Here is an 18261-nt window from a genome sequence, read left to right as displayed (position 1 = left end):
CCAAATATTTTGTATTATTCCCATTAAATAATTGTCTAATTATTTGAAAAAAATCAACTGAGGTCATGGTAGTTCACGGTGGATGCTGTGTGCACTTTCCATTTGCCATTTACTCTGTGTCTCTGCAGTCTGCTTCTGTGAAGGTTCACTTCCTTGAATAAATCTCTTCTTGTTTTTCTTCTACTGTTTAATGCTAAGTGTATTCAGAAGTTATTACATCAATAAAAATTTCAGCCTTATTAGTATGGGTATTTGAATGCATTTTCATGGCAAAACGTCCTTCAAGTGATCTTCTGGGCATCCATTTTTAGATAAAATACCAGGGCTGTGGATATCTACAATACAATAAAATGAAGTGTCAAACATGGTTTAACCAAAAATCTTAACCACAGCCAGTTTATGGGATAGTTGGAAGATGATGTAATGATTCAGCATTTCAACAACTTTCTCCCCGATATATTGTACACTGGGCTTGATGTGAGCTTGACAATACAATCTCTGATGATGAGGGAGCTCTGAACGCCAGTCTTTTCCCTTGGCTCAAAACAGTGGGTCTCAGACTTGAGTGCACTCCAAAGTCACCCAGAGGGCTGTTTAAAATACAGCCTGCTGGGCCCTGCTCCTAGACCGTTTGGGTCGACAATTCTAGAGTGAGACTCGAGAAACTGCTTGTCTAAAGAGTTCTTGGCTTAAATAAATGGTGGAAAAAAAAGGTATTCATTTCTGATGTGATGTTTAGAGCAAAATTCTGAGAAGTGGTATGGCAGGTAGTTGTACTCCCTTATTACAGGTGAGCTACATGATTGCATCTTTTGTTTCAGTTATGGTGGCTTAGCTAATGGAATAACTCTCACGTAGGTGCACTCGCCAGCATGCATGATCCTTCATGCAGATTATTTAGAAATAGAATGAGTGGTACTAATTATAGGAGCTGTACTCACTAAGTATACTGTAGGAATGCGTTTAATTATGACTGATGTCTGCCACACAATCCCAAGAAAGCCTCTCTTCATTTTCCCTGATTTTTCACATGTACTGGCACAATTCAGGAGTTACGTCTTCAGTGGTTACACCTGGAGATGGAGACAGATTGGGTAAATGGGGGAGCTACATCTGCTCACACCCAACTTTCCCCCCTCTATTCTTTGTAACTGCCTGAAACAAGGCTCTTGTCAAAGACAGTCATTCCTTTGACTTTGTAACATGAAAATCTAGCACAGCTGTTACTAGGTGACGTGTTCAACTCATATTTTTCTTTTAAATATTTGTACATGCAGGCTGTACTAAAGAGTTATCTGTGTTTTACATCTTGCACCCTTGCACTGCAATTCATGTTTATTTTTATGAAACTAGAAACCCAGGGCCAGCCTCTCTCTGCACTAAAATGTCAAGGCAAATATACTATGTGTTTGGAACCAGTAACTGTAATTGCATTCTTCCCTAATCTGATCTCCTGGTTGGGTAACAGTAGAGTTGTCACATTTATCAAAGTGCCATGTCATCAATAAAGAGCAATGACCCTAATAAAACCAATAATGATAATGATGATGATTAACATTTCATTGAACTTTTACTAGAAATCATTGTCAAGAAATTTATATGAAATTAAATCAATAATCAAAACAAATATATGAGAAAAAAAATACCCTTTTCATTTGCATTTTAGGCACACAAGAAAACTGAGTTTCAGAAAGAGTTAAGTAACTCCCTCAATGTCACATAATGAGCAAAGGTTAATACTGGGACTTTTATAGAGGCAACTTAATTCCAGAGTCCTTTCTCTTAATGACTACCTCATAGTCTTAACCATAAGTTATATTTTGTGCTACTTTATGTTATATTGTTACTCAGCTAAGTACAATTATAGTTGGTTATAAGACATTATAACTAGACAACCCAAAAGTTAAACACCTACGAAGTAAGAATATATTTCATTTTTGCCTCAAATAACATTCATGAATTTCCCATCACATAGCATGTGCCTGATACAATGCAAAACCCCATTCCTGCTGAAAATTCAGAAATTGTGGTTCTCACACTTGTTTGAGTGGTAAATTACAAAGTAATGACAACCTTTTCTCAAAATGAAGAGATCCATTTTTTTCTCTTCAATGATTTTGCAAAGTCCAATGGGACATAATTGTTCAAACAGACGTATTTGGCATCACCATTACATTCTCTAAATTTAATAAACCTGAGAGCATTTCACTGTTAACTATTTTTTTATGGCAAATCTATTATCATAACAGAAGTATGAGCTAGATTTTTACTACATTAACTCTTGTCCAGTGTTTCACATTGAAGTAATGATATCACAGAATCATGAATACAGATTATTACGATAATTCCCTGGCATCCCAAGAAACAACTTGCATTAAGTTAATGCTGCTTTGCAAATGAAACAAGCACATTCAACAGACACCGATTCCAAGTATGTGTATCTATCCAAACAGTTCTCTGCACAATGGTAATTCTAATCCCTATAATTTATTCATCTCAGGATACACTCCAAAGTATTGTTTGCATGTGTTATCCACTAGATTTAAAGACAGTATTCATTATTGCGAAGGAACGGATGCAACTTCTCAGGTTGGTTGCAGTGATGTTTGTGCCGAGGAACACTTATTTGGCAAACATTTGTAAACCTGATGAGAAAAATAAGAGAAGAGTTATTAGGATTCAAGATTTAAGTCATTTACCTCCAAGATCCTCCCAAGGGCCACACTGCAATCACTGTAACAATTCCAAATCTCATTCTAGATGCCCGTAAACACTCAAATTGGAAAGAAACCTGTAATTGCCCAGTGGAATTTTCAAATACACTTAACTTTGCTATTTCAAGCCACAGACACCAAGTGGACTAAAAGGTAATCCTCTTAATTTTCATCAACTTACTGAAGCTGAGGTTTTAAAGTGATACATTTTTCTCCTTATTCTTGGCACAAACCATCCATGACAATCTAGAAGCTGAAAAAAGTCTTTGGGCCAAAGTATCAGACCCCAAAAGGGATGTCCGTGAGGTTTCATAGGCAGTAGGAGCTCTCTGATATCATTAGAATTGTTGACATCAAGTTTTATGTTACAGGTCATTCAAACAGTAAGCGCCATGGACAAGGATGATCCCAAAAATGGACATTATTTCTTATACAGTCTTCTTCCAGAAATGGTCAACAATCCGAATTTCACCATCAAGAAAAATGAAGGTAAAAATATTAGCTTTGTGCAATAGGGTAGAATATGAATTGGAAAATAGGATGCAATTTCATAACCTAACTGAAAATATCATTAAAATAATTTTTGTTCACCCATGAGCAGTTGAAATCCAGCTTATCAGCCTAATGGCATGGTAATTACCTCACTCTCCCTTTCTAATATTGAAACAATAGATAAGAAAATTGTTAATGTGAAAATTAATTTTATCCCAGGAAATACCTCAATCACCTTACTTTAAAAAATGAAGAATGAGTTTTAACCCGTGTGAAAGCTTCCAGGAATTTTCAGATGCTGAGATACCTGTTAGAGGAGGAGCTGGCTTGCACTTTGTACTTGTTAAGTTTTAATTGAATGTTTACCAAGTCTTTAGGGAAAACCTATTCTAATTTTGCCTGATTTGTGGGTACACATTGGAGGTATTTGGTTTAAGACTGTACCAACATTAACAATAACAATTAGATCAGAAAATCCTTCTTGAAGGACACTTTTTACCAGTATTAATTTGGAGCTAATATGAACAGATTTATTGTTAAGTCTTTCACTCACAGAGAACATTTAATCTATTTCATTATTTTTTGAGGACCAAGTTTGCATTAGTTTCCTTTAACCATGATGTTTATAACATATAAAGGCCATAGATCATTTTTTAAAGACTGTCTCATGTAAGTTTTTGATTCCTAAGCTGCTATACATTTAACAAGATTTAAAAAAAAATTATATTGGTTCAAAGTTATTTCAGTGTTAGTTTTAGCTGTTTTAGAATGATTAGGAAAATACAGGTAATGGCTCAGACTGTCTTCTGGCTTTACTATAGGCATCTGTTTGATGTCTCAGTGGTCTATGTATATACACTGTATTTAATTGGAAGAGTACTATTTGGTTCATAATATCTGTTTGGATTATTTGCTACATTCAATTTAAAGGAGGTAGTGAATTTTGATAAAACTTCCTTTATGATAAAATAACATTTTATTTAATGGCTTGCATTAAATATATTATGGCCTTGCTTTTTAACATAATGCTACTTAGTTCTTTGGAGATGCTTTGATAAATGTGGATGCATCACAGAAAAGGAAATGAGAAAGATGTTAGATAGATGTTACTCATTTAGCCGACTTCCACTATTATAAACACTAAGGAGACAAAACCCTGTTCTTTCTTCTCAGTAATGGAGTATTCATTTGTTAGTCACCTCTAATTAAGAACTCTAATCCAAGCTCATTGTCTTTGTCTCTCTGTTAGCACTGCCATTTTTTTTTTATGGTAGTCACATGAATATGTGTGACACACAAGCCCTCTCAGAAACCACAAACTAAATGCCCATCAATACATGAGTGGATTAATGAAATGTGGTATATGTATACCATGGAGTTCTCAGCCACAAAAAGCAATGGTGATCTAGCACTTCTTGAATTATTCTGGATAGAGCTGGAGCCCATTCTACTAAGTGAAGTGTCCCAAGAATGGAAAAACAAGCACCACACGTACTCACCATCAAATTGGTATTAACTGACCAACACTTATGTGCACATATAGTAATAACGTTCATCCGGTGTCAGGCAGGTGGGAGGGGAGAGGAGGGGGTGGGTGTATTCTCACCTAATGGGTGCGGTGCACACCATCTGCAGGGAGGACACACTTGAAGCTCTGACTCGGGTGGAGCAAAGGCAATATATGTAACCTAAACATTTGTACCCCTATAATATGCTGACATTAAAAAAAAAAAAAGAAGTAGAAACCACAAACTGAACTGAAAATCTGCACATAAGTGTGGCCATGCTTATTTTAATTGTGAGCTAATTAGTATTAGTCATTATTTTTATTTATAAAATGCCCCACCTTTAAAAATTTTCTGTGAAGAAATGTTTTCCCCTCCCGAATATTCTGAGCCTCCTGCTGTTTCCTGTACTTTCCATAATTTCAAGATATGCCTGTTATAAGTGCCTGGAAGGTATTACATAAGGTGTTGGATAAATGGGAAGGTATTATTGGGTGCTAGGGAAGTGTAATTTTGACCTATATTTATTATGCCCTAACACTTTTGAAGAGGAGATTTAATCCTATGGTGAATGAATTTCATGTGTTTTCTCTAATTTTTGAAATTAGTGGAAAGTAAAACCTCCTTCTGCCTCATCACACATTTCAATAAACTCTGTACTGGGATATTAAATGTCATGTGGATTATCTGTTTTATTTTCAAACTAGAAAATGGAAGTTACAATTTCAACGTATCTTACTGGGTTTTAATTTTTTCCTTGTTTTGTGAAATAAAATTAAAAAAAAAAAAAACCACACACATACAAACAGGTACCAGGTATTGCAAAATAACTTGGAACAGAAAGAGTACTGTATATGTCATGATTCTTTTTTTTAAATTCTGTTCATTTGTTTTGCAGAGAGACCATATCATTTATTATTCCAACTGGGATACTTTTTAAAGTGAAAGGGGTTTTTCATATTTTCTATTTTATATTTATGTCTGAAGAACATCATAAACAAGGACTGTCTTGTGGGAGGTAGGACATATTCACTGTGATTTTGGATTTAGGGTCCAAGTATCCAACATCTCTTTCATAGAATAAATCATGAACACACAAGTCTTTGGAATAGAGACATAAAGTTTATACTCTATTTTCCTTTCCTAGATCAGAAATTCATGAGTTTTGCTCCATAGACCACTACTTCTTTGACATCTGGACAGTTACTGTGAAAATGGAAAAAATAATTTGTCTCTTCTTAACATGCAGAAACAATGAAAGTAGTGAAAAGAGGTTGTCAAATTAAAAATGTTGTAGGTGTATATAAGTAGGTAGATAGAGGATACATAGACGGATATTTTGTGAGTCTGTTGCTAGTTTATTGTTAATGAAGAGAGAACATGAAACTACCAAAAAATCAAAATATGAGACATTATTTACTTTAAAATTATGGTGTATTTTATGTTGGAAACATGGAGATAGAGGATCAAATGGTGTAACCATATTTAAAATTGTTTTTTTCTTCTTAAAATGGACTTCAAAATTGTCAGTAGATGAGGTTTCTCCACTGAGAATATTATCAGTTACAAGCTCCAGCCCACCAGAAAAATGTTAAAATTTTGAGACAGCTAATATATTTACATCCATAATTGATGAATGAATTTCTGTCCTATTTAATTTGGTCTTTAAGGGAGATGGTTCTCAGGGTTTCAGTATTTGGCATTTCCTAAGGAACTTGCAGCCATATCTTTCAATTTGAAATTATTGTGATCTCTCTCCTGTCTGATATAGATTGGTCTAATGCAATTTTCTACCAACTAATTCATAATCAAAGACAAAATGAGATAGAAATTACCTATCTCTTGTCTCCTACACAGTTGAGTGATTTCACAAATAATTCTCCTAATTATATGAGAGTCATATTTCTGCCAGAATAGTAAATCAACCTTTAATATGTATAAAGGTAGAAGTAAAGGTCAAAAATATGATGAATCATTTAATATCACATGCACATATGAAAAAATAATAGCACCTTGAATTTTGTATATGACCAAGATATTGTTTTTTTCATCTTCCATGGAATTTGGGTGAATTTATTAATATAAACAGAAAATTGTGTTGACCACATTTCAGTATTGCCATCCATTCTAACCATGGAAATGGAAAATACCCAACAATTAAATATAACAAGACAGGGAAGATAAATGAGCTTTTTATAGATACTGAAATATCTTGCTTGTAGGAAATTTGAGGTCTACAGAAACCTCTTCTCCAGCCTGCACACTGTAGGTAAAAAAAAAATGTATTGGAATTGCCAGAGCACAATCTGGTAAAATGGAAGTTTTCGTGGTTTATACTAAAATGTTTAAATCATATGAAATGAAAAAAAAAAAAAAAACAACAAAAAACATAAAGCTTTGTTTTCTAAGGAGAACCAGTGGGTAGAAGAGAAATACAGTAAACTTAGACTTAGTTATATCTTGGTTATGTTTACGAAAAGAGAGAAAGGGAACTATAGTAGTACCTGATGATACTGATTATTTTTTTCTTTTTGATTTCTACCCATAGACTGAAATCTTATTGATAAAAAGCTCACTGTAAAGGTATAATTTTGGTAATTAATTTGAATAATGCAGATGCTGACTGGAACTTTGGAATGAGCATGCCTTGGGTTATGTCATTGTCCATAACATAGTTACCTGTACAGCACAGAATTCAAGCTTTGTGTAAGGAATTTCCATCTCAAATGATTGCCCTAATTCAGGTAGTATCTGTTTTAACTAGTTTATCTTCTAGAAGTATCCCTTGTGAGAATACTCTGACTGTAAACAAATTATTTTAAGCTTCAGTTTCCTCATCTGTCATACCAGGATAACATACCTGCCTCATAGGTGTGCTGAGATGGATGTGTGTAACTGAAGACTTAGCTCTTAGCACAATGTGTGGCACATAGAAAAAAAAAATCATCGATAGATGAGACAAGATCCTTTTTATATGAATTCAATAATTCCTAACTTATCATACTATGTTATATCTCCTTTGTCTTATAATTCTCAACCAGATCTCTTTGCAGCTTTAACTCTCCAGATTTGGTTGTTGTTGTTGTTATGTTGTGCAGTAATTTTGAAAGTGGCCTCATAGGCAGTTGGGAAAACAATGACCCTCACTAGAATGCATTGCAAGAAATCTGCTTATGTAGTACTGTAATGTACTGCAACCTACAGGCTATTGTAATAGAAAGACATAATAAAAGGAGGAGAAGGAGGAGAAGGAGGAAGAGGAGGGGGAATGGGGAGACTATGAAAATATTTTCCAGCCACAGAAATAGCTGCAGGATTCCTGGATCTGGTTTTGAATATGAAGGCATTTTTTTTTCCTTTCTATATCACCTTTGCCTAAATGAAATTCAGGTTTTTCCACCTAATGGCTAACCCCACCTCTCAGCTTGTTAGGATCACTTTCAATTCTAGCACATCAGGTTGTTTGACTTGTTTCAAATTGCCTCAAACCTTCCCATTTTCCCCGCCAACACACATACTCTCTGGGAACTGTTTTGCATAGGCTGGAAAATTACAGAGAGTCTTCCTTTGCACTCTTGACTACTGTCAGCTTCTCAAAGATGCCTCTTGTCACAAAACCAAATTTGCTGCCTGAAAGCGGAACTGGATTCCCCTGATCCCAAGCCAGCCAGGGCCAACCTTTCCTCCTCTCTCCAGCTGAAATCTCTTTAATGCCTCACGTGTACTCACGATGTAGGTTTCAAGGCAGACGGAGTTCCTCTCTCCACCACCTTAAGCAAGCTATACTTACCCCGACGAACTTTTGAAGACTTCCCACTGATTCACACAGCAAAGAGGGCCACCTTGGTAAGTCATTTGTCCTCTTTCTGGCCACCGTAGGCCTCCTTATGTTCTTCCGTACTTTTAGGCTGCTTTGAAGCTAAGAGTGGGTTTTCTGGGGGGAAAAAAAACACCTCTTTTCTTTAAGTGGCCTTTACAAAAGCGTCCATACCTTAACTAAAGCAGATCCATTATTATTGGATTTCCCAGGCAAGCATAGCTAAGCAACAGACAAAAACTACCGTGCTTTTATGAGCATGATAATGAATATCCATAGATGTATGTTTCCAGTATGGTGATGTTGAGTATCCTGCTCACCGTGGACTTTTGCACAGTGCAATACATAGCACTGAACATTGAGTAGCAGCACTTTCCCTGTAAGTTTTCTGCTCTTATCCATACGAAGTATGTATGGTCTTTTTCCTCAGTGTTGAATCATTACAGGTAATGTTCAATTTGCATGAAACAGGAGGTCCAGTGGATCCAACGTATGTAGAATAGCATTATGCTTACATGATCCAAAAAGGCTTCTACCTCAGTAATTCATAATTTATTGTTTATGCTTCCAGCAATATGCTGTTGATAAAAAGCCATTTATGTTTCATTTTGTTGCCTAAACTGTAATTAAGGATGATGTACAAGCTAAGAAAAATAGAAAACAGATCTGTACTTCCATTTTCTAAGTTGCATACAACTGTGCAGTTAGTTTCAGAAAACAAGATTTGCTTTGCTTAAGTAGTTTTTATAAAACTCTTGTTATTTTGTAGTCTCCATATTTTCTTTTTCTAACTCGTAACACATGGGTACCTTCAGAAGTGAAGACTTCCCTTTCTAAAAGTTGAAAATCCTAAGGTTATTTTTCTGGCCAGACATAGCATTGCCCTTAGCATCTATTCTTCAGTGTATGTTATGGGAGATAAGGTACTTCTGAGATTACTACTAGGATATGATTCAGATACAGAGCATAGATTTATGCATGTGGTTGTAATAATTCTACCCAAAGCTGTGAATTGCATCAGACCTTCCCTGTTAGTTTGCTAGCTGTCGCTTTTGGTCCTTACAGAGAACTCTAATTTTCAAGATTTTTGAAAAGAGAAAAACCAAGCAAATAAATTGGTACATGCTTAATTATCTTAAAGGTACCCTGATTATGTTAAAGATGACTTAGTACATAGAACCTTTCCCTTGAGAACTTCGCTTTGTGAGATTTTTGCCCCAAATACTTATATAGAAAAATAAAGCCATCAGTCGAAATTAGGAGAAATATAAAGAATAAGGTAGAGAAATATTTTTCACTCAGCCAGTGTTGCTTGTGGTACTTTTGGTGTTTGAGCTATGAAAGAATAATGTTATTTACTGATTTATCCTCTATTTACAAGCATAAAAATCAGTCTTGGGATCTTGTGGGTATCAAACAAACACAACTGTCCTTTGGAAAGCACGACCAAATATTAAAATTGGATGTGGAAACAAAATGAACTGTCAGTCTATGCAAATGCTCCTTTTCTAAAAAAGTATTAAATGTAGTTGACAATCATCTCATGTTCTTTCATCACAGAAGTTTGCATTTTGAATTAATTTGAGTATTTTATAGACACAACATTAGGCATACATGACATTCTGTCTGGGGATGTGACCTGAATAACACACCCCAAGTACTTCAGATCCCTCAGATTGTCAAAGTGGATAGAAACGGCGGAGAAATAATTTGGCAACAGTAAAGGGGGCACTCCACACAGATAAGCATTAAAATCGTTGACTTGGGATGAATTAGAATGAAAGATAATATAGAACAGGAATATTTAGGAATATTCAGGTTTGAATTCCAGCTCTTCTGATTATGATCTATGAGAACTTGCAAAATAACTGAATACTATTGAAACTTTATCTGCAAAATGGAAATAATATTCACCCCATGTTGTTTTGAATACTAAAATATTAATTTAGGTAAAAAAAATAAAAATGGTACCGTGCTAAGTTCATTGTCTGGCAAATTAGGTATACTCGATCAATATTAGTTTCCTTCCCCTCTCCTTTGCTTTCTTCTACAATTTTATGAGCCTCCTGAATTTCATTCATTCACCCAATGCAACAAATAAAAATATTTATAAGGCACCTGAAATAGGAATTTGGGAGGTAACTAACAATACACCATGCTGTTGTCCCCTACGTGATGGATGGATGATTAAACCTGTCTGCAAACATTGTCCATGAGCAAAGCAGAGGGAAAGGAGGAATGGGAAAGAAGAGTCTGTGGGTAAATTAAATAGTTCTTTGAATATAAACCTCATTAGAGTAACATAATCAAAGAATAAAAATTAAGAGTCCTTAAAAATTGTAGTTTTTCATAGGGCTAGAAATAGCATACCACTCTTTACATATTGGTGACTGGAATATTTAAGAGTTGATAGAATGACAGAATTTTTGAGCTAGGAGTATCTTAGTAAATAGATAGCACATGAAGATCTTAGATGCTAAGTACAGAACTTCAAATGTGGTTTCTTTAAAAAGTAATAACAATGGGGCAATTCGTGGGAATGTCTACCTCCTCAACTTTATATTCCATCACTTTCTCCCACCTTCAGTACCCCTTGTACAACCTTTGGCTTGAACATGCCAAGCCAGTGATGTTTTTGAAATCTCCTCCCCTTCCCTATTGTCTGGATTCACATCCTCTGTTTCCTCCCTCTTTTATCCATCTAATTTTCAATCATTCATAATAACTCAGGTAGAAGTTTCCCTCATCTGTAAGCAGAGCGAGTGGGAGGTTAACAGTTGCTGTGAAGTTTGTTCTCTTTGCTTTTCCCTGCAGGACAGCATGGTAACTGCTGAGACAGACACATGAATCAAGAAATGTCTCTCTCACTATCCTCTGAGGTTATTAATAATGGATCTTATCTTTATTCCCTCATTCATTCACTCAATACCTATTTATTTAGTGTCTACCATGTGCCGGGCGCTACCCTGGGAGTTGGAAATAAAGCAGTGAATAAAATAGAAACTGTCTTTGCCCTTCTGTAGGGTGTATTTCTCTTCTCCTCAGGACTCAGTCTTATGCCAATTTGGATTCTCAGAGCGAAAACTAAAATTTAACATGAATTTTTGCCACATAGTGAAGAAACTCACAGGCTAGTCTGCACAATACTGTGATTTAGGAGGTGTTGATCATGTATTCTAACTTCTGTACTGTTGTAATCAAAGTTTCCTCTTAGACCTTGCCCAGTTTGTGAACCTGACCCTTCGTGAGAAAGAGTTAGGTTTTCGTGGATTCCATCAGTCCCATGTTTAGGAAGCATTTGGCCGGTCGGAGTGATAATGGGCATCTGTAATTATGGGCAGCTACTTCTCCGAGTTTTACATCGGTATCTTCTTTATGCCTGAGCTCACAGGAGGAATGTTGAATGATACTATGCAGTATGTTTATACTTGAAGGGTCAAAGCATGTCAGTGAGCCCTTTCCAAATGCACAGTGATCCATAGATTTCACTGTAATTTGTGGTACGGTGCTACCAGTGAGCTGGAGCTGATGATTCCACTTTGCAGGCTTATTAGAATCTGTTTTAGCTTGGGTACAAGATTCATTATGTATAGTTCATGTCTTTACAAGCTCCTATAGATGATTGGTTCAGATACTTGTCAGTTAACAGAGGATTTAGCTAACTGTCAGTGTATAATGCCTCCTGGAAACCACCAGCATGGTATTGTGCTGATTTCTGGCCATGACATTGGGTTCATATTCTATCTGTTGCCTATTCTATCTATTCCCTAAGATGCCACCAAAATGAATGTACTGATGCACGGTGTAGAGGAAGATAGTAATTGTTGTCCTTGGACCTCTCTGGGTTATTCATTGCCTTTGCTTTCATATTACTAGATTGCCTACTAGAATTTCCTCCCTCCATTGCTCAAGTATATTATTCCCAGCCTTTTGAAGCTGTTTATCTTAGGGTGATCTGAAAACAAGGTGATACTGTACCTGGTATGCTGAACACAGTCATCCTTCTCTGAATTTCATTCTTTTGCTTGGCTAGACAGTCTCTGCTAGTTCCATCAAGGTCACGCACGCTGTGATTTACTTCTCCTCCCTGGACTTCCGTTTCCTCTTGTACAAAATGAATGGGTTTGTGCCGGGGATCTAAAGGCTCATCTATTCTAACATACTGAGTGTGCAAACATGATTATCAGAAGAAATATCACAAATTTTGAAATCAAACAAGTCCTGGGTCTACCAATTAATGGAGGTGTGACTTTGGATCCGGCTTTTAACTTTCTGTAACAGACTGAACATGTTTGAAAATGTCCAAACAAAATAGCTGTTATGAACAAAAGAAAGAATGTAGGATAAATGCCAAGGGATATACCTGTCATTTATGTGGTGCTTTATGCACTTTGCCTTTCATATCAATCTTTAAAATAATAATGCATATGGAAGTGATCTTTGCACTAGAAATTACTGTACAAAATCTCTTCCATATTAAAATATTGAATGATATTATTAAAGGATACACTTCTACAATATTATAGCTTCTCTTTCTCAGTATGTTTGGGCAGAATTCTGGACATATTAAAGAATTAAATTATTCTCATAAAGTAAGAGAACTCAATAAACATATGACAAATGGTTTCAATAGTTTGGAATTTGGTAGTGTTGTGTATCTTCTAAGGCTGGAGGTAAGGAAATATAAGAATTTTGTGAAGATATTTAATTATTGGACTCAGTTTGGATTTATCAGGAAGATCTCTCAAAAAAGAAGAGCTTCAGTCGTCTTTTGCAGACATAAGGTGGCTATGTTAAGGGATGCACAAGTGCATCGTTTATTTACAGAAGAAATAGGGAATGGCCAAAAATATTTAAAATAGACAAATGCCGTGAAACATCTTATAGAAATCCATAAACTCTATGATCCCAACACTTTGTCTGATACCCAGAAGGAAATTAATGTTGCATTTCTGAGTATTCGAATATATCTCCATCCTCTCTCAATGTTTTTAACAGGATAAGAAATGTGTCCTACACATCTAAGAGTCTTTTACAGACACAAACATACACACAGTTTAATAATGGGACTTATAAGTATATTGATATTAATACATGTTATATAAATCAGTAATATATATGAAAATGATTTGTCAGTGCATAGTTTCAAATCTTAAAAAAAAAAACTCTGGTCGTGTTCTGAAACATACAGTGTGAGTCAACATGACACTTGCCTTTACTATAAATATTGGTAGGCTAAAGTTCTACAAAGAGAGTTTTAGCATGGTTAAGAAACAACTATCCAAAATTCATTATTTTTTTTCCAAAGTAAGAAAACAAATATGTGCAGACAATTATATAAAGTTCAAATTTGATTGGATATAGCAGAAATGAGAAGAAAAACCATCCCCCTATATTTACTCTATTATCACTCTTCTGCCTTTCTGAAATAAGTATGTATTCTAGGATGGATATTTAATTTTGCAAGAACTCTGTGTTCCCAAGGAATAATCTAGCTAATATTGCACACCATAGGTATATAATTGCTTACAAAATAACTTTTATTGAGAAATATATGATTATAAAGGTTAGGAAGTGTGTTTGCATATCTATTTGTGATTTTATTTGGAAATCTTATGGTTACTTTGAAACAAATACATTCTTTATTACTCTGAATAGGTTATATATCAAATTGCAATAAAAAACAATAGCTAAAGTTTATCAAGCACCTATTTATTTCAGACAATTTACATGCATTTATCCATATATCTCTATGTATAAATATTCAGGATGGGTATTACTATTTTACAGATGAGGAAACTGAACCTCAGCTATGACAGATGACTTGCCAGGCATAGAATGTGGCTACCAAACTGCCAGAACTACATTCTCACCAGTAGCCTCCACTGTCTTTTAAAACTTTGCAGTTTATTCCTAGAACATTTAAGTAAAACTGTTCGTATTTTATTGTATCATTTTTTACAAAGTGCTTCTTTTTTGAAAACTATAGTAGATTGGGAACCAAAGCTAAATATTGGAGAGAACTGCCACAGTATTAGTTGGGGGGGGGGGGGACCTGGTAATATCCCAAAAGAAGACAAAACAGTCAAAATGATCTATTGCAGGTATTACAGGCCTAGAAAACAAAACAATGATTATACCTACCATTTAGTCTGCACTTACTACTTAGTGAGCAAATCTGTCAAGCATTATTTCGGACTGTATGTGTCTGACCCTCGCAATGGTTTTTGCAATTCATTACAAGGATATTGAGTCATTGAGAAATAAAGTATTACTTAATTTTAGATACTTAGGAAGACAATGATGACTCATATTGGGCTAATAGGCCTGGTTCAACTTTCCATTCTAAATTTAATGGTGATACAGAAAGATATAAAAAAATATTATATAGAAGATATAAAAAAGAAAATCATAAAAATTAAGCATGACAAATACATTGCCAAAATCTGGAAGGTCTTTAAATTAATAACAACATTAAAATATCTTGATTAAAAAATGCTAGCCACAGCAACAATAACAATGGTAGCAAAAATAACCTGTCACATATGGAGGAAATCTACTTGCCAGAAAGTTGGTTGGAGTCAGAATAGCTGGATGTTTTCAGATGCTCCCAACATAAAGCAATGATGAATGTTTCAGGTGAATCTTGTCCCAGTTACCCTGATTTGATCATTGTATGTTGTGTGCTTGTTTCAAGATGTAACATATACTCCATGAATATGTACAATTATTATGTATCAATAAAAATAAATGAATAAATAAATAGGAGATGGCCTCAAAAAAAAAAAAAAAGTTGGTTGGAACACCAACTTGCTTGGTTGGTAGTAACCCTTTGGTGAAAAACAAACTGTACATCTATCAGAAAAATTGAATATCCAATCCTATATGGGTGTTCTGGTAATTTGAAAGAGAAAACCATCACATAATTTCAACTGTATACATTTTATTTATTCTGCATTATCCTATTTTAATCATCACATATAATCCATCGGATTATACAATACGTAAGGCCAAAGAGAACACAGAAAATTAATTAACCTTATAAAAATGTCTAAAAGGCATCAAATAAAAAGAGCATTTAGAAATAGTTACTATTTTCTGGAAATGGGGGTTTTGTTGCACAGTGATTCCACATAAACAATGTTCATATACTTTTTAGTAATATGATCTGAAATTTAAATGATTTAAAGTTAGGGACACAGAAATAGAAGATCTTTGACCCAGATCAGTATCCTTTGTCTCCTGCCAGGTCTAGGAATATATTATGTTCATGTAGAACCAAGTAAGGACTTATTAGGGGATTGGACCCACAGGTCAAGTGAACCATTTATGAGTGGGACAGGTCATTCATAGTGGCCTGCAACCATATCAGGCCAACATAGATATTATCATTGCCTTTTTCTGATCCAAAGCTCAAACTTTAATCTCACTTTTTATTTTTTTGCTTTTACAATTTTTTGATTGAAACATAATTGCATATATTTATAGAGTACAACGTGATATTTTGATACAGATACACAATGTGTAATGATCAGATCAGGGTAATTAGCATATCCATCACCTCAAACGTTTATTATTTATTTGTGTTGAGAACATTAAAAACTGCTTTTCTAGATAGTTGAAAATATACAATAAGTTGTTGTTAATTTTAATCACCTGGTAGTGCTATACATTTTCACAGTGCTAGAACTTATTCCTCCTATCTATCTCTGCTTTTGTATCTGTTAACCAGCCTTTGGCTACATCCCCTTCCCGGCACCCTATCCCCACCTCTACTGACCACTATTCTACTCTCTCCTTCTCTGAGATCAACTTTTTTTTAGATTCCACATCTGAGTGAGAACTCTCATGCACTCTTGGTGGGAATGTAAATTAGTACAGCGATTATGGAAAACAGTATGGAGGTTTCTCCAAAACCTAAAAATAGAACTACCATATGATCCAGTCATCCCACTACTGGGTGTATATCCCAAGGAAAGAAAAACAGTATGTCTAAGAGATGTCTACCCTCCATGTGTATTGCAGCACTATCCACAGCAGCCAAGATACAGATTTAATCTCATCCTTTAAAACTTTCATTCAATATAAGATATTGTTAATGAGAAGCACCATTAATGTATGTTCAACTGAGAAATAAATAATGTTTCACTAAAAGGTTGACAAATACAATATTTTCTGAACTGTAAGACACATTCTGATTTCGATAATATTAAAAAATTGAAAGGGAAAATATATGTATCTTAGAATCAATGAGATAGAGCATTCCAATTAATAAAGCACATTGACTTATGAAAAGAACTAGAGGAAAAGAACAGGATCCTAAGTACAAGAATAACGCTGGGTGAAAACATTATGCAATGTAGATTGAGCAACACTCCCTTGACGTTAGAATGTCGACAAGCTATAAGAACTAAAAGGAAGCACATTCCAAAGGCAGTCAATGTTTTTTATTATATTATTCACTTGCTTAATTCCTTAATGTAATGCCTTTGAAAATAATTGAAGTGCCATTAACAAGGAATTGCTTGTTCATGTCTCTCCAAAGCACGGTTTCCAATGTTAAAATCAGAAAGTGAGAATTTAGAGTCTAGATCTTATCTGTGTAAGATTCTCCTGGAAATGCCTTATTGGAGTATGTGCTAGGTCTTGTTTTTGAGAAAAGAACACAAAGTTTTAGCATCAGAGAACTCTTACCAGGGTCCTTCCTTCTCAGAAGGCTAATGGGAATGTGCTTTGGTACACAGGCTATATATATGGCTCTTTAGAAGGGAAGAGATGAAAGGAGCAAAATAATATGTCAGGGAAGTCATAAATTCTAGTAGGAGATCCGGTGCAACTCAGGAATCCAAGGCCAACACCGCTCATGGAGATTAAGCAGATAAAGTTCATAATTTACTGTTTAATTCCTGGGTCCCTGCCAGCTTCGCTATTTTAGGCCCATTAGTTGTTGGGCTTACAGAAGCAAGGACATTCACATTGCAGTGGGTCTGAACCTCTTTATATGTGGAACATATTACGTTGTTCTCTTAGAGGGCTGAAAGGGAAAAAAAAAAATTAGAATGCAGAGAAAAATTGGAGGTACTGGAGAAGGCATGGGCTGTCACAGCCATGATTCTATTATCTGTGATCCTACACAATCCTTGTCTTTCTTAGTCTTCTAATATCTAGAAGACTCTCAGAGGCGGCAGTGATGACAGTGAGCAATGCCAGAGAAGATCACACAAGGTGAGGAAGACATTGCCTGCAGATTGGGTCCTGTTTATGGGCTCCATCACTTGCTAGCGGATCTTTGATAGGCCATTGCCTCTCTCAGCCTTCAGCCTCTCCTAAAATGGATACATCCAGGCACATCTTACACCGTTGCAAGGAAAATAGCCCAGATAATTATACATAGGCTCAAAGGGAAGGTCAATAAATGGTGGCTGTGATTAAAGAACGTAAGAGACTGTTAAATGAGTGAATGCATTTGATGTAACTTCACACAGAAGGGCTTTCTCTTACACAGAGAAAACTCAGAGAGAGAGAGAGAGTAAATGCATTTATAAAACTTGCTTGCAAGTGGCAGAAAACCCCAGTAAAACTATCTGCACTATAAAGGGAAATGGATCCAAATAACAAAAGTTCACTGTTTAAATGGCTTGTCTACTGGCCAGATCCAGGTGTCTCAACAATGTTGTGTGACCCTGTCTTTTCCTATTCTTCTCCTTTCTTTGTGCTGGCTTATCTACCCTGC

General features: G+C 35.3%; 1 protein-coding gene across 1 annotated transcript in view; it reads left to right on the top strand.

The window, feature by feature from the left end:
- The window catches only part of CDH8 (cadherin 8), a 335229-nt gene that overhangs the window by 269644 nt on the left and 47324 nt on the right, over nt 1–18261 (top strand). The window contains exon 9 of the mRNA XM_069456431.1: nt 3086–3203. Coding sequence (XP_069312532.1) covers nt 3086–3203 — 118 coding nt within the window. The remainder of the gene's footprint in view (nt 1–3085; nt 3204–18261) is intronic.

This window comes from Eulemur rufifrons, chromosome 23 (assembly GCF_041146395.1).
Source record: "Eulemur rufifrons isolate Redbay chromosome 23, OSU_ERuf_1, whole genome shotgun sequence".
Classification (NCBI taxonomy): Eukaryota; Metazoa; Chordata; class Mammalia; order Primates; family Lemuridae; genus Eulemur; species Eulemur rufifrons.
This window is presented reverse-complemented; position numbering and strand designations above follow the sequence as displayed.